Source organism: Nelumbo nucifera, chromosome 7 (genome assembly GCF_055504915.1).
Source record: "Nelumbo nucifera cultivar China Antique chromosome 7, China Antique-T2T, whole genome shotgun sequence".
In the NCBI taxonomy this organism is placed as follows: Eukaryota; Viridiplantae; Streptophyta; class Magnoliopsida; order Proteales; family Nelumbonaceae; genus Nelumbo; species Nelumbo nucifera.
Genome location: NC_142655.1, coordinates 12,078,388 through 12,100,969, shown reverse-complemented (window position 1 = coordinate 12,100,969; position 22,582 = coordinate 12,078,388). Strand labels below are relative to the sequence as shown.

The 22,582-nt window shown below is 38.8% G+C and overlaps 1 protein-coding gene across 1 annotated transcript; it reads right to left on the bottom strand.

Annotated features, from left to right (window-relative positions):
* Positions 1-1,360: 1,360 nt before the first annotated feature.
* On the bottom strand, positions 1,361-15,428 carry LOC104608825 (mitochondrial fission 1 protein A-like). Its single transcript, XM_010274919.3, has 5 exons — positions 15,182-15,428; positions 10,405-10,540; positions 10,108-10,229; positions 1,762-1,825; positions 1,361-1,675 (listed from the first exon to the last, which is right to left on the bottom strand). The coding sequence occupies exons 1-5, from the start codon at positions 15,272-15,274 to the stop codon at positions 1,590-1,592; spliced, it is 501 nt and encodes a 166-aa protein (XP_010273221.1). The 5' UTR covers positions 15,275-15,428; the 3' UTR covers positions 1,361-1,589.
* Positions 15,429-22,582: the final 7,154 nt, after the last annotated feature.

Genomic DNA, 22,582 nt, shown 5'->3' with positions numbered 1-22,582 from the left:
GACCTACTATGGCGTTGTATGGGGAGGGGGTTGCGACCACTAAGAAATTATGGTTGAGCCTCACTATGCTAGGCCAGGTGCCAAATTCCACAGGTACTGTTACCCTTCCCAGGGGCCGAACTTTCTCTCCGTTGAAGCCTACCAGGGGAGTGTTCGCGGGCTTTAGGTCGCACTCTTGAAGTTGGAATTAGTCGAAGGCCGCTTTGAAGATGATGTCTGCTGAGCTGCCCAAATCGACAAAGACGCAGCTGACTGGCTCCTTGATGTTGGCTCCTTGATGTAACCGTTTCTGGTCACATACCATATTTTTTTTTTTTTTTGTGATGTATCAATTTTTGGCTAAGTACTTCGTCATTTGACCTGCTTCCAGGTGGCCTGTGACTCAGAGGATGATGGAGCTCCCTAGTGGCGAACTACCTGGTGGTGAGCTACTTGGTGGCCCTAGTGGTGAGCTACTTGGTGACGAGCTCCCTGGTGGTGAGCTACCTGATAACGAGCTCCCTGGTGGTGAGCTACTTAGTTGTCAAGAGGCTGCACTTAATTGGTATGAGGTGCCAGGTGTCATCGTCTCAATGGGTTGGGTCAAATCATCCTCCATCAATCTTCTTTGGGCATCAACTAAGGGAGTGAGGTAGAGACTGATAGTGATTTCCCGTTTTCTTTGTTAGGCCAGTTTTGAATTAAGCAGCTCATCTTTTGTATACTTTTTGTATATTAGGGGTGTTGATAAAAAACTGAAAAATCAAAACTGAACCAAACCGAGAAAACCAAACCAAAAATGTGATTAACCAAATCACTCAGTTCGATTTTGGTTCAATATTTCAAAAGACCAGTTCAGTTTTCGGTAAACCTAGAAAAAAAATGAATGTTAACTGAACCAATCGGTATATATTTTTACATACATATTTTTAATGTCACGTATTTTCTCTATATATTATATATAAATATAAATATATATACATTATATATACATATATTATATATCATTTATTATTTATAATTTAATATTATTATTAGACATATATTTATATAATATATATATATATTACAAATATAAAAAAACGAAACCATTCGACCGATTAACCATGCTACTGATTTGGAGAAATCAAAAAACCAGTAGGATCAATTCGGTTTGAAAAAAATGGCTATGGTTCGGTTAACCGAACCGTGGACACCCCTAGCCCTACATTGTACACTGCTTTTCTTCATTTCTGATAAATTATACCTTACCTATTTCAAAAAAAAAAAAAAAAACATCAACAAATAGATGCAAAGCCTGAAGAAATGAACCATCAGGTGCGAATGTGCGATGACTACATACAAAATCCAAATACTTTCATTCATACATGTGGAGAGAAAGGAAAATAACTACCAATCTGATTAATATAAATAATAAGAAAACCACGAAAAACTTTAGCCATTATTGTCTCATGTTATCTTACACATTATTAGGAACTCCGTATCATGAAATTTTCAACATCCTTACAAGACAGAAGGGGATGTTTGATGAAACATGATTTAATGGTTGGGCAAATTTGGACAGGCAAAAGGATTCAGTGGTTTATGAACATATGTTGCCGGAGGTTTGATCAATTCCTACGCGCTAATGCTGCAGCAACCCCACCTGCCAGAAGTCCCACGGCAGTTGCAGCAATGCCTATGCCGATAACGCCATCTGCATTTCAACAGAAGTAATATTTCTTAGCAGCCAAATGAGTGCTAGAGAGTGAAACAATTAATAAACAAGCATTTGTCATTTACCTTTAGCAATTTTATCTTCAATAACCTTCTTCAGGGTAAGGGCCTGCCTCCAATCCGGTGCAATCTACAAAACATGTCCATCAGAAATAATGTTGTATACATCAAGTACATTCATGACTGCTGCAGAGTTTGAAAGGAAGCAAAGCTTCCAAATTCGGTAGCAAATGGTTAAATGTCTTCAAATAGGGACTTCTTGGTTCTGAAATAAACCATTGAAATTGTGGGGTATGAATAGCAAAGAATACTTAACAGCAAACAAAAATAGAATAAAATCAGAAACTGATTGAAATATTGAAGAGAGGAATTATCCAGAGAAAATTGATACTTCTAGTACATGAGAAAAGAAAATTAAAGACGGATGCTTCTGTGAATATTGAGAGGATGGCAGGCTGTAGCTGGCTTTCAAGCTACAAGACAACAAAGACTGGTGGAGTGGTCCCCACCAACAGCCAGAAGGGTTAAGTTTAATTTTGATGGGTGCTGCATTGGAAATCCAGGGGAGTCACGTGGGGGAGGGGGGTAGTGAGAGATGAGAATGGTAATATACCTGTGAGTTTTCAGGCCCAGTTGGGTACAGTAATTCTGTAAGGGCAGAATTGATGACAGTTATTCAAGGCCTGAAACTTTTAAATTTAAAGGGTTTCAGAGATGTGGAGGTTGAAGGGAATTGTCAAACAGTTGTCAGCTGGTTGAAGAATCAAGACGATCTAGCTTGGAGGTTTAGACCGATGCTAAGGCAGGCACTATTTCTTGGGGCTTCTGTGAATACCTAATTCAATTGGATTCCTAGAAGTGCCAATTTGTTGGCAGATGCATTGGCAAAAGCAGGAGTATTAAGGGACCAGTTGGAATGGAGATGTCCAGGGATGGGTTGTAATTTATAATTACTATCAGTTTTATTTTTTGTTTCTTATTTCTTTTCCTGTATTGGAGCTCCTTTGGCCAGGAGCTTTTTGTTCTGGTGATATTGTTGTTCATTTGATTTCTCTGTTTGATTCTTAATAAATTATCAGCTACTTATCCAAAGAAACAAAGAAAAGAAAATTAAAGAACCCAAAGTCCTGCAAACACTTGAGCATTCTATTGTCAATAAACATCAGTCATGAATCTGCAAGTGACCAAAAACCCAATTATGCAAACGAAATACATTTTATGCATCAATGGAAGCCATATTATAACAAGTGGTCCAGGTCTACATTTGAGTGTTTGTTGGGTTACTGCCCAACACAGGAGCTCTCTTCAAGGGAAGCTCAATCCTCCTGAGAAGGGAGAAGGGAAAAGAGAGAGATTGCAAGGATAATTCGATATCTCCTTTCATTAGTAATCCATGGAAATATATAGAGAGGACTGACACATGTCCTAACGGACTGTCAGAATAACAACCAGAATATTCCAAAAGTAAAACTGCCTCTGATCCGCATAACTAATTCTGAGGTCCATCGGGCTGTCGTGGCTTGCGGATGTACACCTTTTCAATGGGAGGCCTCATTCTGGGTTCAGCATTAAGCCCAGCCATTGTAGGTTCACTGGCTGGCATGACCCGGCTAGGAGGAGAGTGGGGGATCCTAACAGTGCCTCCCCCCTTCAGATTGACCTTGACCTCAAGGTCTAGGTGTGGAAATTGTTGTTAAAGCCGGGAATATGGTTCCAAAGTAGCATCTTCAACTGGTAAGTGGGTCCATGAGCTTTTTGCTTCCTGGATTATCTTGCCACCTTTCTTGACCCATCTAAAGTCTGTGATCCACAGGGGTTCTATTAGCAGCTGGCCTTCTTCTGTGAACTCGGGTAAGGAGGAGCTGGAAACGTCTTGGTTCCCCAGGCTTTTCTTCAGTAGTGAGACATGAAAGACTGGAGGGATTCTTGATTCCGAGGGTAAACCCAGCCGGTAGGCTACTGATCCCACTCTCTCTAGAATGAGAAATGGGCCATAATATAGTGGGGCCAATTTCTGCCATGCTCTTTTGGAAAGAGTAGATTGTATGTACGGTTGAAGCTTCAGAAAAACAACATCCCCTACCTGAAATTCAACTGGTTGGTGCTTCTTGTCATAGAAGTGTTTCATTTGCTGCTAAGCTTGCTGCTAGTTACCTTTCTCATAAGGTAAGATTGCAGGAGATTCTCTCCCATACAGAGCCTTAAAAGGAGTCATCCTTGCTGCGGAGTGGTATGTAGTATTATGCCAATATTATGCCTAAGGTAACCATTTAGTCCATTGGCGTGGTTTCCCCCCAGCAAAGCATCGAAGATAAGTCTCCAAGCAGCGATTCGCTACCTCAGTCTGCCCGTCAGTCTGTGGATAATAACTGGTGGAGATGTTCAGTTGAGTGCCTTGAATCTTGAAGAATTCTTGCCAGAATTTACTCATAAAGGCAGCGTCCCTGTCTTAAACAATTGATTTCGGTATGCCATGCAACTTAGCAACATCTTGGATGAAGGTTTCGGCTACTTGGGAAGCACTATAAGGGTGGGAGAGAGCAGAAAAATGGCAGTATTTAGTGAGGCGATCTACCACCACCATGATGACAGTTTTTCCAAATGAAGGGGGTAGTCCAGAAATGAAGTTCATGCTTACTTCTTCCCATACCTGTTGGGGGATAGATAAGGGTTGAAGGAATCCAGCTGGGGTGGTAGTCTAGTATTTCTGTCATTGGCAAGTGACACACGTGGCAACAAAGTCCTGAACTCTTTTCTTCATACCTTTCCAAAAGAAATGTGCAGCAAGCCTGCGATAAGTCTAGAATACTCCGGAATGGCCACCCATGAGCAAGCTGTGAAACAACTGTAAAAGCTTAGGGATATGAATAGAAGAAGCTGGAATGACCAACGTGCCTTTGTAAAACAATGTTGAGCTGATCATTGAATACCCTGGTGCATTGGAGGGATCCTGGGACCACTTCTCATGGATCCCAATAAGTTCCGAGTCCTTCATGGCTTCTTCTTTAATCTGGCCCATCAAGGGATAAATGGGCTGGGAAGAGGTGAGGCATAAAAAGCTCACTGGACCTAGATAGTGCATCAGCCACCTTACTAGTTGAGCCTGGTTTTGTACTCTTTAGCATAATCAAAGCCCAATAATTGACACCCATTTCTGCTGTTCACAGTTGAGTAGTTCTGGGTCCTTCATGGCTTCTTCTTTGGTCTGTTCTTATTATGAACCTACGGCCCAATAGATAGTGCCTCCATTTTTGGATCGCCATGACAAGGGCCATGAGCTCCTTCACGTAGGTGGACTTTAGCCGGGCCTGGGCTGAAAGGGCCCTGCTGAAAAAGGCTATGGGATGACCTTCCTGCATTAGACCAGCCCCAATTCCTACCCCGGAGGCATCGCACTCCACTACAAGATTTTTGGAGAAGTCAGGCAGTGCTAATGTGGGGGGTGATGTTACTGCGGCTTTGAGTCTCAAATGTGATTTGTGCCTCCGCCCCCCATTCAAAACCATCTTTCTTTAAAAGTTGGGTTAACGGGAACACAATATTCCCATAATTTCTGATAAACCTCCGATAGTAACCAGTCAGCCCTAGGAACCCATGAAGAGTTTTAGCAGAAGTGGGTTGGGACCAATTTGTCATGCTTTTCAACTTATCCGGGTCTGCTGCTACCTGCCCTGCTGAAACCACATGGCCTAGGTACTGAACCTGATTCTGGCCGAATGTACACTTTCTTGCCTTGGCATACAACTTATGTCTCCGCAGGAGCTCCAATGTGGAAGTTAAATGGGCTAGGTGGGAAGTTCAATCTGGGCTGTACACCAGTATATCATCGAAGAACACCAATACAAACCTCCTTAAGTAGGATCTAAAAACTTCATTCATGACGGCCTGAAATGTAGAGGGAGCATTAGTGAGCCCAAAAGGCATTACGAGGAATTCGTAATGTCCCTCATGAGTGCGAAAAGCAGTTTTTGGTACATCTTCAAGGTGCACTCTAATCTGATGGTACCCAGATATAAGATCCATTAGAAAACATTGTAGCCCCATGCAATTCATCCAATAGCTTGTCCACAATGGGAATGGAGAATTTATCCTTAATGGTTATATTGTTTAGTGCCCTGTAATCAACAGAGAAGTGCCAACCACCGTCCTTTTTCTTCACTAAGAGGACAGGGGACAAATAAGGGCTAGTGCTGGTCTGTATCAGCTCTTTAGACGGAAGCTCTTCAACGATCCTCTCGATTTCCAGTTTCTGAAAACGAGGATACCTGTAGGGTCGAGTTTTTGTGGAGGCTACTCCTGGTACAATGGGGATTTTGTGGTCTTGGGATCGGGTTGGGGGTAACCCAGGGGGCTCAAGGAACACATCTTTGTATTGCTTCAAGAGTTGCTGAAGCTCTCGGGACTGAGAGCCATTCAGCTGAAAGTCTGGCCCATGGCCCAAGACTGGTCCAGAAGAGTCCCATCCCAATTGTGAGAAGACCAGTTGATTCTCCTTAAGCAAAGAGTTTAGCCTGATAGCTTGCGGTGGGTTGGGTTTGACCCCACTGAAGTGGCATGTGCTCCCATTCAATTCGAAGCCCATGGTCATTTAGGCCCAATTACACATCACTGAGCCCAGCTGTTTGAGCCATTGAACCCCCAAAACAATGTCAGCTCCCTTGAACTCCAAGGGGTATAGGTCCAGATGAAACTTGTAGCCCTGAATGGCAATGGTCAACCCTTCACACATTCCCCGACATACCAGTCGGTTCCCATCCACAACTAATACTGAAAAATATGGCTGATGTTCTATCGCCAACCCTAGTTGTTTGGTTAGGGTCTGGTTAATAAAATTAAGGGTACTCCCATTGTCTATCAAAATGAAGACCCTTCGGTCCAAAAGCCGTCCGTCCACTCTCATTGTATTGGCGGAATCCAAGCCCATTAAAGCATGTAAAGAAATTTCATGGGTTTCCTCAAGAGGGAACTCACCTTCATCGTCGCCTCCAGCACTTGGTCCAGTCATTTCTTCCTCTGGTTCTTCACACTAAAGCAGAAAAGCTTGTTGGGATTTGCAATGGTGACCAAGGGCGAACTTGTTACCGTAGTTGTAGCACAATCCTTTCTCTTGTCTCGTCTGCATCTCCGCCCAGGTCAGTCATTTAAAGGGAACGACCGGTTGGGAGGGAGCTCTGCCTGTGCGTGGTGCTGATGCCTCTCCTCTCACACGTGGGTTTTTGAGAAGGGGACCCAGGGGTCTGGCAGTCTTCTTCCCTTGATTCAGCCTCTCTTCTTGGAATCGAGCCATCCCTACTACCAAGATTACCTTCACCAGTCACTGGGCTTTCACTTTGATCCTGATGTCCTCCCTTAGTCCACCTATGAAACAACCCACCAAAGCCTTCTCCAACCACCCATAGACTATGTTCGCTAGACGTTCAAACTCCATCTGATAGTCACGAACTAAACCGACCTGCTTGAGCTTGGATAGGTCCTCGTCAAAGTCTTTGAACCATGTAGGTTCAAATCTGATAATAGAGTGTGTCCATGAAGTCTTGCCAAGTGAGTTGGGGGTGGTTCCTTCGGTACCACTGAAACCAAAGGATAGCCTCATCTTCAAGATGGAAGGAGGCAATGGTAACCTCTGATGTCCTAGTGTTTCATGGTACTCGAAGTACCTCTCCGCCTTGTAGATCCAGGGTATTGGGTCTTCTTCGACGTACTCAAAGTACCTCCCCACCCCTACTTTTTTTTTTATGAATACCTCCCCACCCCTACTTTCACTACTGACTTGAATCCTCTGCTTCACTATCCCTCCCTGCCGCCTTCTCTTGTTGTAGAACCAGGGCTGGAGTTTCTTTAATTTCTTTAATGTCTATTGAAACCTTGTGAACATCAACTTCTATTTGATCGACCCTTTCATCTACAGTGGATGCTCTGTTGTTCGTCATCTTGCTTGGGCTCTGATACCAATTATTGGGTTACTGCCCAATACAGGAGCTCTCTTCGAGGGAAGCTCAATCCTCCTGAGAAGGGAGAAGGGAAAAGAGAGAGATTGCAAGGATAATTCGATATCTCCTTCCATTAGTAATTCATGGAAATATATAGAGAGGACTGACACAGGTCCTAACAGATTGTTAGAAATACAACTAGAATATTCCAAAAGTAAAACTGCCTCTGATCCGCATAACTAATTATGAGGTCCGTTGGGCTGTCGTGGCTTGGAGATGTACACCTTTTTGATGGGAGGCCTCATTCCATTGTAGGTTCATTGGCTGGCTCAACCCGGCTAGGAGGAGAGTGGGGGATCCTAACAGTGTTGAACAAGCTTTTCCATGTTTCTTATCTTCATCTATTTGGGGGAGTGCCTTTACCAGGCCTTTTGTCCTATGTATCTATTTTGTTATCAACCGATTCAGCCCATCCTCTGAGTTTAATAGGTAGTTGCTCCACCTGAAGAGGATGTTAATTCCATGGACAAGAAACTCCATATGGTGAGAAGTGGTTTATGACATAGCCTCTTTAAAGTAGGAGCCTTCACCAGGAGTTAGATAAATGGTCACCAGCATTATTGTGGTAACATGTAAAAGAGTTATGAGGCAGAAATATTGTATGAGCAGAGTATTGGCAATCAAGAAATAACATGACCAAAGAAAATGAGTAACAGATATATGAATGTTGCAATCAATGTTTTAAAACACGGAGGTGTGACGTAAGGTGTTCCACTACCTAGAGGCATGAGGCGTAGTTCAGAACGTAAGAGGCGTAAGCCTCCCGAACACAAGGAGGCTTTGAGAGGAGGGGAATGAGGAGGAAGAAGAGGAAGAAGGATCTCATTTAAGATTATTTTTAATAAAAATCTTTTATATTGAGAAGAAAGAAGATGCATAGCACTAGTTGAAAGGAGGGGTCTTGTTGAAGCGGAGTTGAGCAAGCGAAGCGAGCAAGCTGAAGCGGAGCAAGACCCACCTTTCCTTTAGAAAAGGATGATAGCTATCTAGTTAATTAGAAAAATGCATGTGATTTCTAAACTAAGAGGTAGGTATCACCCTTTCTAGACTAAGAAAGGATGATAGCTATTTGTTAATTAGAAGAAACTTTATTATGCATGCATTTTTCTCATTCATGGAGCAAACTATTCGACTATAGGAGAATGCATACATTACTTGATCACCCCCAAAAGATAAAATATGTCTAGTCTAGTTAAAGGTAATCTAAGAACACAACCTACCAATCTCTAAAATTTCCTGTTGTCAGACAACAATTCCCCTTGAGCATTCAATTTGTGGTTAGGATCTATAGGAGTTCAAACAGCTTTAGATCCCCAGTTTTTTGTAACGTATAATAATTAATAATATAACAAAAAGTTCCTCTGCAAGATAAATATACCTTGCTTTGATCAAGCTACCTCAACACCAAGAAAATATTTAAGGTCTCCCAAGTCTTTGATCTCAAATTCAGAATGTAGTAGAGCCTTGAAATGTTGAATTTAGAGAGGCAATTCCTTCTCACCACAATATAATTGGCATACACAACAAGAGTTGTAATAATATCCCCTCATGCTTCAGGAATAAGGTGTGATTCACATGATTGAGAATGTTCAATCTTCTTAACGTTTTGTTGAATTTGTTGAAACATGCTCCAGGAGACAAGGTCCATCTAATTACGATTTCCATTTCAGGTAAGAGAGGGAGATATCATTTGGTCGCTCAGAAAGTTAAGATTTTGTTTTTCTTTTACATTCTTATTTTATTTATTTCCCTGGGGGGTGCACTTTCAGAGGCAGCTCTTAAGCTTTTTATTGATTAAAAGGATTTGGCCAACACTGTTAAATGGGGGAAGGGGATCTTGGTTTCTTGGAGATTATCTTGACTAGTTACTCAGACTATAGTTGTACTTGCATGGTGAAGCAAAATTTGATGCTGTGGTAAATTCTTCAGTAGAACCTGGAATTTTGAGAGTGGACATGAATAGTGGGTTGTCCTTCCCTATGCAATGCCTTTTGCATGGACATATAGCTTAGGCAGTCAGGAGGCTCCTTGACTCTTAGTCGCCATCTTGTATGTCATGTTACACTATTTTCTCTTTTATAATACAATAAATTTGTATTAATCATCCAGACTGAAGGGGAAAACTAGTCCTACTATGAGCAAACAAACCAAAATATTTCTGTGTGCATGGTTCTTTTTCCAAGTACTGCAATCTTTTAAGAACAAACTTCAATAAAACATTCTAATATGTTATCTCATGATAAGTTTGAAATGCTTCTATCCCATCACTGAAGTTATTTCACAACATGAACATCTAGGCTTAGTGGGCCATTGCAAATTGACATGTACATGCGTTTTAACATATGACCCAAAATAGCAACTGTAGATAAAATTAACTGATAATAAGTACTTGGAAAATTAAAGCAGGAAACAGAGATCAAACCTCCAAACATCGTTCCACAAGTTGCCTGCTCCTCGAACAATCACCACTTCTGTAATGTCCTACAGCCAGAAGATAAATCTTCTCTCTCCTTTGTAGAGGGCTGCTTGTACTGGACAAAGAAGCTGAAAAGAGAAGTTCATTAATTCACCTCATGCCAATAACCCCACAAAAAAGGAATGGTATCAAGCAGGTGAAAAAATTCTTGGGTACAAGTTCAGCAACAGTAAGGACAAGGACAGACAAAACAAAAATTGGGAAAATAAAGAGGAATGGCCTAATTGGCTTTATTTGAACCACCTTCAAGCATGGCTATCCCACGTTGCACATCTTCTGGTTGCCTTGAGTGAACAAGGGCCCATGACAACCGCATGATGCTCTCATTCATAGCTTCTTCTGAGACACCATCAGCTTGAGAAACTTCTCTCTCACAACCCTGTAATGAATTAAAGCTATGACTATGGTAGCAAAATAGCAGAAAAAAAAAAGACAGCATAACATACATCACAAAGGTAGCAGAATTACATGAGAAAAGAAAGCATGACTCTATTTGCAGCATCTGATACATAAAAGCCAGAAAAGGAGTAAAAAGGCAGTATTAGCCAAAAAAATTGGAAAAAAAAAGGAGAACAATAAGGCAGTATCAGGTAAAAAGATAGACTGCTAAAAAGATAGAAATGCTAAAAAAAAGGAGAACAATAAGACTCTTTTTTATAACAAATGAAGAAATTATCAAGTAAAGATAACAGAACTCATCCCTACCCAAGAAGAACTTCTAACAAACCATTCCCCAACAAAATCACCCAAACCATAAAATTTAAAACCACCCACCCAACAACTATCAAAACCTCCCCAATCAACTAAACACTATGGCACTAAGGAAGTATTTAGGAGCTCTGTTTTCAGACCCAATTTAGTATGGTGATTCCACAAGGGCCAAACTTCTGGTGGTATTACAAGGGTTATAAATTAGTAAAGCACTCAGCTACAGAAATATCCTGGTTGAAGGGGATTCTAAAGTAATGGTGCACTAGTTTGGAAAAATACACAGTGGAACTTGAAAATACAGAACTTGTCGAGGAACAGTAAATTGGTAGTTGAGCAGAATGCAACACAAGCTCATAGTCAAGGTTCAAAGTATCAATACAGCCCAATACAATCTGATATGGTCAATATGGGGCATATCATGTCAAAATTTTGAACCTTGCTCATGGTTGGCAGATACAATGGTCAAACAACGGGTAACAAGCACTCAACTTTTTTCTTTTTTGGGATTGAGGGAATCCCATTTGGGGACCAGATGTAAATTTTCATAGTGTATGGAGTAGGTAGTGCAAACTTGCCTACTTTTTAAGGCCTTTCATTTGAGACATGCCAGTAAATAATTCTGTCTTATTAATAAAAGTTTTAACTGTCACTGGTAAAAAACAAAATAAAGGAAAAAACCAACAATTGAATGCCTACTGAACCATGATTCTAATACTCCCCCTTATACAGTACTCTGCAATCAACCAGGTCATAACCCCAACAATATCCCAAGGATAAAAACAATATAGTTCTCATATCCTTCAGCTAAATCCTTCCCAAGACAGCTCCTGGAGCTAAACCACCATTCCCAACTTAATTTTGTCTTCTAACTCTCTAAATATTTTCCTTGCATGTTCTACTCCAAGAAATAGGGATACAAGTCAGGCAACTGACTTGAATTTACACAGAATCAGACTCGGGACTTTGGACCAGGTCCATCAAAATTTAAACAAAGGCTCAACCCAGCCCATTCATGTTGCAGCCCTACCAAGAACAAGCAGACCTAGATTCTTCCCCACTTGAACTTCTCCTTCAATCATGTTCTTAATCTCTATCTTTTTATTACTTGAACTACTTCATCTATCAATCACATCATAAGGTCCATTTTCCTGAAGCTCACCTGGAGTGTAAGGCAGCATTCAAGGAAAATGCTTCACGACTCAACTTTAGAGGTTCAAACCCCTAAAAGTTCACACCTTAAGATGTGAAATCTGCCACCTCAAATCACATTTCATCTTTTATCATATTTCTGAAGCAATTCGCTCGCTTGCCTCCACTTCAACAAGACCCCCCCTTTCAACTAATGTTATGCATCTTTATTCTTCTATAAAATATTTTTATTAAAAATAAAGAAAAAATGAGATCCCCCTTCCTCTTCATGCTCCTCCCCTTCCTCCTCCTAACCCCTTTCCTCTTAAGGAGGCTTACGCCTCCTTGTGTTCAGGAGATTTACACCTCCTTGTGTTCAGGAGGCTTACGCCTCTTGCGTTCTAAACTACGCCTCACGCCTCTAGGTAGTGAAACGCCTCGAGTCACGCCTCCACATTTTAAAACATTGCTTACAAGTGATTATTTTGTGTTGTGCCTCAAGAATAAGGGAGAACCAGTTATTTCTTCAACTCCCATCTCTACATGTTCTTTGTTTTGCTAGTCACTCTTCTCACCCGTTTTCTGTTTTGGAGCTTGAATGGTTCCAGAAAGAGACTACCAGAAAACTGGACCTTAGAAATTTAGAAAAGAGCCAGTTGAGACTGTTGCCTCTTAGAAAATAGGAGTATCTTACAATATGGTTGCAACTGCAGAATGACATAAGTTGTCTTATTTTTCTTTTGTCATTTTGGATTTGTGTGCCGATGTTTTGAGTTAGAATTGGCTGATATTCTGGTGGTGCTTACACTGGAATTGCTGTTTGTCACAGAGAACTGGCTCCCCAACTCCATCGCCTCTCTTCACGGGCACAGTAAAGAGAAAAAGAGGACAGATTGAAGAAATATCTGAGTGGTGATTGAAATCTTAAAACACAATTTAGTGAACAATAGTTGTTGTTCAGTAACTCAGCCAATTGCTAATGGTATTTACAGAAGCTGGCAATGTCTGCATTTTAGGCTTCAAAAACCCCAAGAGAAAGCGTTTGGGGCAGGGTTAGGTAATTAGGGTATTTTAGTTCATATAATGGGGGGGGGGGGTAATATAAGTAAATTTACAAAAAAAAATTCTTCCCTTGACACCTTTTTCCAAAAGAAGGAAGATCACTTTATAACATTTAAAAATGGATCAAACATAAGTCAAATAGATTTTTTCCATACTAGAAGAATAGAACAAATGGAGTGTAAAGATTGCAAAGTTATTCCAAAAGAAAGATTAATAACACAACATAGATTAGTGGAGGTAGATATGCACATAGGGAACAGAAGAAAAATAGGGAAGAAAATAGGTGTTCAAGAATTTGGTGGGAAAACAACATAAAGAAAGTAGCAAAGGATGTCTTTGGAGAATTTAAAGAAAAATACTAAAGAAACTTGGTGGTGGAATGAAGAGGGTTTTTTTGATATGTAAAAGTTCATTAAAATTTCAGATTAAAACGCACATGTTACAAAGAATGGAAAAAGTTAAAAATACAGAAAATTGGAAAAAAAATATAAAACCATAAGAAAGGAAATTTATTAAAAAATAAAAAAATAAAAAGTGAATGAAGCTAAATGTAGGGCTTATGATGAGACTTAACATAAATTAGGCATTAAAAATGGAAAAAAAAAAGGAATGTATAAACTAGCAAAGCTAAGAGAAAGTAAAGGTAGGCATTTATACCACGTTAGATGCATTAAAGATGAAGATCAAAGAGCCTTGGTAAAAGATGAAGAAATCAAACAAAGATGGAAAAACTATTTTGAAAATTTATTAAACGATCAACAAGAAAGGGTGCTAATGGAGGAGAAACTACCAATACCAGTAGTATTAAAAATAATATGTACATCCGTAGAGTTAGACCTACTGAAGTAAAAGAGGCACTAAATAAGATGAAGAAGGGAAAGGCATTAGGACCTTATGGGATTCCAATAAAACTGTGGAAAGGTATAGGAGGGGTAGGCTTGACATGGCTAACTAAGCTATTTAATAAGATGATAAAAGAAAAGAAGGTGATTGATGATTGGAGAACTAGTAGTATGGTGCATATATGTAAGAACAGTAATATACAAAGCTGTAATAACTCTAAAGGGATTAAACTCATAAGCTACACTATGAAACTTCGGGAGAGAATAATTAAACAAAGATTACAACTTGAAACATGTGTATCAAATAACCAATTTGGCTTTATGCCAAGGAGATCAACCATGAAAGCTAATATTTCTTCATATGGTGTTCAATGATCTAAAAAAGGCTTATAATAGAGTTCCTAGAGAGATAATATGGTGGGTCTTGGAAAAGAAAGGGGTTTAAAATAGGTAATATAGATCTAATTAAGGATATGTATGAGGGGGCAACAACCAATATTAGAACACGAATGGGAGAGACTTTAGATTTTGCAATGACGATGGGTCTTGACCAAGGTTCAACACTTAGCCCTTATCTATTTGCACTGATCATAGATGAATTGACTAAACATATTTAAGAAGAAGTTCCATGGTGCATGTAGTTTGCGGATGACATTGTTTTAATTGATGGAACTAATGAAGGATTAAATGCAAAATTAAGTTTATAGACAAATGTCCTAGAAACAAGAGGTTTTAAAATAAGTAGGGCTAAAATTTAGTAATAATAGGAGTGTAAATCAGGATACACTTAGGATTGGAGACTAAGAGATAATGTGACCATTTCTGATACCTTAGTTAAATAATTAGAGTAGGTTAGGCAAATTTGAGGGGTGCATCTGGACTTTTGTGTGATTAAAGAATACCACTTAGATTAGATTAAAAGGAAAATTCTATAAAACAATTGTAAGGCCAGCTATGATATTGTACAGAGCAAAGTGTTGGGCAAAAAGATAGAAAGGGAAGCACGCGCAATAAATAAATAAATAATATGAATAGATAACGAATATTCTCACAGCTCAAAATGAAAATGAATCTTGAACACCCAAATTAATAAGAGAAAATACCAAATTACACAATATACAGTAATAGAATTAGAACATGAGAAAAGGCATTTTTAATTCAATTAGGAGTATTAATAAATGATGAAAGCTAAAATAGTAGAAATTAGAGAAACTTTAATTCCATCCAGCAAACAAAAAAAAATCTCGGATCCTTATAAAATGACAACAAAAACTCACCACGATGACATCCCTATCGCACCAAGGAATGTTGTCTCCACCACTGAAAAATGCTCCAACGGACTCAAAGAATTTGCCGATCTTAGCATCCATGGCTACCGCAATAAAACGAAAACGAAGATAATGAAGGAGAAGAACAACAACAACAAAGCTTCAACCGCACAAAGGAATTTTTTCAGAAATTTTCATCCACTTTCAATCTATAGGTTTTGTATCGCTTGGTCTTGGCCAGCCAGAGAAATGTGATAAGGGCGAGAAGTTAAAACTTGGGTTTTAAGTAATTGACTCCTACGAAACTCAAAACATAATAATCCTACAATTAAACTCGTAACATAAATTTTGTTGATTTTTTGCATTCGAATCCGCAGACGCCCAGTTGTTTCGTAGGTCGGGACTCGGCAGTTTTCACTTACTAGTTACTAATTTTTAATTACGACTTGCGAATAAATAAATAGAAATTGTTACTTCTTTTGGAGTACCATAATACTGTGTATCGAAAGAATCAATCAAGACGTGGAGCGGGTCATTCATTATCACATATCGGGGGCTTTTCCCCAATATATTGAATGATCTCGATTTCAGCTTGAAAATAAACATATTTGTATATTTTTATTTATAAATATGATTTTTTATAATATATTATAAAATATATTTTTATATAATATTTATGTATGTATGAACCAAATTTATGAGTTTTCGAACCAATCTTTTTATTGATTGAACTCGAATTCAAATAATTAATTGAGCTTTCTCCAAAGTTTGAACTCGAATCGAGTCTAATCGAATTTGAGCCTAAATTATTTAATTAGAGCGCGATTCGATTGCAGCTTTACTTTTGCTCAATGTAACGGGAAAAGCAGAAACTATCCCTTAGTCAAGCTGAATTAGGTCGGTTTGAAATCAACCATAACCAACTGGAGCTACGTAACCTCAACCCAAACTCTAAACTAAGTTAAGAGTTTGGATTGGGCTTGATTGGATTGACTATTTTCTCAAATGTTGTTAAGGTTATATATAACTATTAAATTCGGCTTCAGTCAATGCAACGCCCGTTCAAACAGTCTTTAGGGCCTTGCATTGGGAATATCTCCCTTTTCATGGTGCCTAGGTAGAAAGATATTCCCGGTACAAGACTGAAAAGACTGTTTGAATGGTGTTCAAACGGGACTTACACTGACCGAAGCCGATCTCATAACTATTTAACCTTTAGTATAGATGTACAAATATGAAACAATGGTTAGTTACTTAAGTTGAGTTGCGAAGTTCCCAAAAACAACCCTCACCCACTTTGACATTATAATTTCAAACCAGGACCCATAAAAATAAATGCACAATCAAAGCCCACCAAATTATATTTTCATTTTCTACCCTTCTGGACAGAACACCTAGGTTGCAACTTGCAAGCAAGTGATTGAAGAAGCCTAGTGCATGCCTACCCAATGCCAACCATGGTTCAAGGTTAACAAAAAATTAAAATTGTGCAAAAATTTACTCAAACAGTGGAACAAGAACAGTTTTGGGCATATTCATGATCATCTCAATAGGATTTCATAGAAACTTACCTCACTCCAAATGGAAGCTAACTCAGTTGTTAGTGATAGAGAAATTCAAAGCCTCAAGCGGCAGTATCATTATTGGTTGCTAAAGAACAAACTTTAGATACTGAAATCTAGAGAAATTTAGCTAAAAGAAGGAATCAAAAACCAATTTTTTTTTAACTAAATACCCAAATAAAAATTCAACAAAAGCACCAATTGTTGGATTAAAAATGCACAAGGGAAATGGGCTTCAAATAAAATGGAGGTTGCTAAAGCCTTTCAAGGTGTATGGAACATTAGTGGCATCCAGGAAAAAAATTGATTCCCCTTGCCTTGATGACCTCTCACTCCCTCAATTATAGCAGCATCACATAGATTCTCTGTTGTGGCCTCTTGATCAAGAAGAAATTCAAGGCATAATAAATCAAATGAACCCCCATAAAGCTCTGGGCCCGAATGGATTCATGACCTATTTCTACCAATAGTATTAGAGCATCCTTTCACAGGAGATCACAGAAATGTTATCAGAGTTTTTAATACAAGTTTGGCTTTTCTGCCAAAATGCAACTTTCCAATTAATGGAGGTCTCACACTATAGGCCCATCAGCCTTTGTAATGTACTATACAAAATTCATTCCAAATGACTACAGCCTATGGTGCAAGAGGTCATTTCCCAATTCCAAGTAGATTGTTAAAAAACAGGCAAATCACACCAGATGAAGTCCCAATGAAAAGGTAAAGGCTATATTGCTATGAAAGTAGACATGTCAAGGGCCTTTGAAAGAATGGATTGGAGGCTCTTAAAAAAAAACCATGACAAAAATGAACTTCCTTTCAAAGTGGTGCAACTTGATTTTCCGATGTATCTCCACTCCCACATACTCAATCAAAATAGGAGGAGAAGACTATCAACACTTCCATCTCAAAAAGAGGCTTGAGACAAGGTGAACCATTCTCATCATACTTATTCATAATAGGTATGGAGGTTTTTACTCAACTTCTAACCAGCAACCACTCAAGGCAATATCAAAGGTAATCCTATGGAGAGGATAGAGAAGCTACACTGGAATTGCATACAATGGCTTCTGAACCTCTTCGAATATGTCTTATTTTATTCATGTAAATAGAACCAGAAACAAAGTTACTCATATTTTAGCTTATTGATGGTGTGCCATCTAGAAGATTGCCTGGATGCTAGTTGCATAGCGAGCTAGACCAAGCTGCAAGGCAAAGGATCAAATAACCCGGGGTGGCTAACCTGGCGAAGTCGCTCCAATACTTAAGTCAGTATTTATTCTGGCTACGAGCTGAAAGCTTGAATGCTAGAATGCTAGTGAGCAAGTAATCGCGCATAACTAAGTATTGGGGGTTGATTCCCTTATATAGCTGGGATGTCGTAGGTCTCGCGAAACGCTCCCAAAACCCTTGGCCCGTGTCATAGGGATCCGTTTCTCTTTGGAAGGGGGGTAACATACCAATTAATGAGGCTTACCATTTCCCCCCGATTCAGGCGGGGTAAGGATGAGGCCTACAGTTACGCGGCGTGATCCCGAGAAGTTTAGAGATGACTGTCGAGTTCTTAGGTCCAGTTACATGGTACCTCGGTGCAAGTGGGTACCGAGGTGCTCTAGGTTCAAAGTGGCCGAGCACCCGAGGTCCCCCGATTTGCTGACATGGCACTATGTGCTATTTTGTCATTTGGCTAGCAAGCCGCGTCCACGTGTCCCTTACATATCAGGTCGGGCCAAATCACCCCTCATCACTTACGTAGCATGTAAAGGATATTTTATTTGTATCCTTTTGCCAAAAAATAAAAAACAAAGTGAAATCAAGTTCACATTTTTTAACTCTAGCCTGATTCAACCCCACCCAATTTTCACAACACATGATTGGGCAAACTAGGACCAAGTTGCAACTTTATTTGTATCTATAGGGAAATCTCTTAAACTATTACTAACGAAATTGACTAATCTTATCCCTACTATTTAAAAAAATCCCTTAAAATAGCCCTAAGTTTTATGACAATTGACAATTGATCATTGAAAAGGCCATTTTACCCTTCATTCTGCTTTAAATTTCAAAAGGGAACCATTTAAATAAACAATGTGGAATGATACATGACAGTAATAGAGCTTCATCGCCAACCATTGATGAATAGGGTCCTTCTCTCTAGTGAGAAAAAATGTTAAGAGTCATTATTAGTGCTCATCAAGGTAATGGAGTTCATGAGTAAGGTCTAAAACCAGTTGCAAATTAAAGAAAACTGGTGAGCAAAATCAAATTTGTGATGGTTGGAAGAATGGAACGAGTGAAATTGGTCATTTTAGTAAAGAACAAGGGAAATTAAATTAAAAATGATTTCAGTGAACTTATAAGGGGAACCTTTGAAACTATATATCGTTGGTTTTTATTGGTTTTTCAGTAATAGGTGGGCATAGATCGATCAAACCCACCTAACAAAACATTGTCAAAATATCAATTTCCAAGGGATCACTTGATCCCATTGGTTTTGCACTCCAATTGAAGTTTTATTTTATTTTATTTTATGATTTTGATGGCTATGGTTAATAGTCATGACATGACTATGGTTAACAGAATAATGTAGGATGGTAATGATATTTTTGGCCCTGTGCTAAGAGAGAGAGAGGAACTAGTTTACCGGGGGCATGGTCAAAGGCCAAGCACAAATTTGGGTTTCAGAAATGTTTTAATAGTCAAAGGCCAAGCACAAATGTTTTAATAGTCATGTGCTATCATATACAAATAGAATGTGATGGCATGTTAATAATGGGGTAGAGTTAGTCAATTGTTAGAAAACTTAAGGGATAAGTCCCGAGCTCAAGGTCAAATCTGATTTTTTCAACTCCAGCCTATTTTGCATTGTAATCTGATGAACTTGAGTTGGATTTGAGCCTAGGCCGGGCTTGGATTGGGACGAAGTTGGACTGGGCTCAACCTGATTTTAGACCACCTAAGGGCTAAGCCCGAGCCTAGCCCAAAAAATAAAAATTCCTAAATTCTTGGGCCCAAACCCAGCCTGAGGACTGAAAATCCAAACCCAATTCATGCAAAATTTCAGGCTAGGTTGGTTTGGGCTCAAGTTGGGTCTGCCCAAGTTAAACTCGTATGTATAAATCCATTTCCTAAAACTTAGGGGTAATTTAAGGGATTTCCTTGCACCCCTCCCATGACGTAAATAGTTGAACCAATATTCGGTACATAGTAGTTTTAATTTGTGTTTCAGTACATTACATTACATTAACCTCACGACTGGATGTAATACGTAGAGAGTTCAACCCAAGGTTCAAAGTATTAAAAACATTAAGTGTATCACAAAGACAAATTTAAGAGAGGGAAAATTCCCGATAGGTACCCTATACTTTAGGTTGAGTGCCAATTTAGTACCTAAACTTTAAAATGCGATAATCTAATACCCAAACTTTCATTTTGCCACAATCTAGTACCTACCATTAACTCACCATTAAGTGTCATGAGAAAAGATATAAATGCCCCTTAAGTTTTATCTAATTTTTTACCGTTCACCATCACTATTCATCATCTCCTTCGTTGAACACCGCCACTGTTCTCCCCCACATAAGAGAAAACTAGAGAATGAAAACTAGTAGTCAGAACTAAACAAAAGTTCACCGCCACTGTTCCTTCACTGTTCACCGCCACTGTTCCAGTCAATGAACATTGTTCACTGCCACTATTCCAGTCCGAACCATGGTTTTCGCATCATACTGTTCGCCGCCACTATTCCCCCGCCACTGTTTTGACCTCCTATTTATGATTTGATCCCTGTTCTGCGATTCTTCCGATGGAAACTTTTTTCTTTGAAAAACTATAAATAAATAAAAGCGAACATAATTCTCACCAATGAGAAATATAATCCTTTTATGTACACTGTAAAAAAGCACGTTATATATATCAAGCTTAATTAAAGAAAAATCCTCACGATTCACCAACTAGTTGCAGAAAAACTGCAAATGGCCCCGTGGGTGGTATGATATCGGGAGGCATTGACGGTGGTGGGTCGATACTCGGAGGCCTAGGCGGTATTTGATCCGGTGGTTGAGGTGGCACTACATTCGGCGGCTTTGGTATCGGAATGTCAGGAATGCTCGGAGATGGAATTGGGGGTCCTGGAAATTCTGGCCCAGGATTAGGCCTTAGCGGTATTTGAGATGGAAGAGCAGGAGGAGGATTGGGGATCCCTACTTCAGGCGGCGGCGCGGTTTCGATATTCGAAGCTGTACAAGTTGCAGGCACCTCCGGTGGAAAAGAGGATGGCTCCGGAGTTGGCCTCGACGGTAGCTCTGGAGGGCTTATCGCAGGTGAATCAGATGAACCGAAGGCAACTAACACATGACGAAGTGAAAGGCGGACGCGGGTTGGGTTGGTCTGCAGCAGGTGGCTTACACCGTATCTCAAGGAAACCACTTTGCAAGAATATGTGAGAGAGGAGATGGAGCGGTGGAGTTTCATTGCAGTCAATGAATTCGACATGTAGAGAGAGAAAGAAGATGACGAAAAGTGTATTTTCTAAGGGTAATTTTGATGTTTTTAAATTTTTTAAATCACACATGAGGTTATGTGATATACATAATCGACGGTCCATTAACGATAGGTACTAGATTGTGGCAAAATGAAAGTTCGGGTATTAGATTGTCATATTTTAAAGTTTGGGGACTAAACTGGCTCTCGGCCTAAGGAGATGTATTGGGATATGCTTTATGACAAAAAGTTAAGGATACGTATGGAAATGCATTAAAACACTATAAGTACCTTGATAAATCATAAAAATATATTAGTAACATTAAAATAAAGCCTAAATGAGTTATACATACATGAAAATCACATCCTCTAGTGATTTTTATGAAAAAATATATCATAATCAACATATGGGAACATAAGGGTATTCTCTAATAAGCTTATAGCTACAAAATATAAAACTAATAATTTTATAAGGAAAAATTTTCTATAATTTTTTAAACAATTATTTATTTCTTATTCAAATAATTATTTTATTTTTTATTTAAAAAATTATAACAAAAATTAAAAAAATGTAACAAAAAATAACTCTATGGATGTGATATATCATCCATAGATTTACAACATGGTAAATATTATGGTTAGATCATACCAAAAATTATAAAAAAAATAAACATTTCGTATTCTAAAAATAAAAAAATAAAAAATAAATAAATATTTCACAAGAAATTTCAATAGATCTATGAAATAACAAAATTATAAAATGTACATATTTTTATTCTAAAATTACAAAAAGTTTTAACAAATAAATATTTTTTGTTTTACAAAAAAAATAATTATTTTTATTTTAAAAATTACAAAAAATAAAAAATGAATATATTATAAGAAATTTCAATAGATCTATGGAGATGGTAGATCACCCATAGATCTATTTAAAGCACAAAAAAAAAATATAGGATTATCAACACAAGGGGAGTATATCAATCCATATATAAGCATTTTCAAGCATCGAAACAAAAAAACAAAGGGTAAATCTCTAAAACTATCCCTACTATTTAGCTAGTTGACATGTGGTACCCCTACTGTTTAGCTATTGTCTTGCCGTACACTTAAATTTCATCCCCTCTTTTTATTCTCTTTCTCCCAAAGAACTACCATTAGCATCATCGTAGACATTCTTTCAATCCTTCGTTAAGATCCTAAGCTAACAAAGAGATATTCTTCTCCGTTAACACCAAATCAGTTCCCAAATTAACATTTTTATCAAGATCAACCCTTCGTTGATCTCCTGAGCTAACAAAGTTGGTGAACAGTTAAACTCTCGTCACTCTGTTGAGCTCCTAAGTTAACAAAGATGATGGGCCACCAG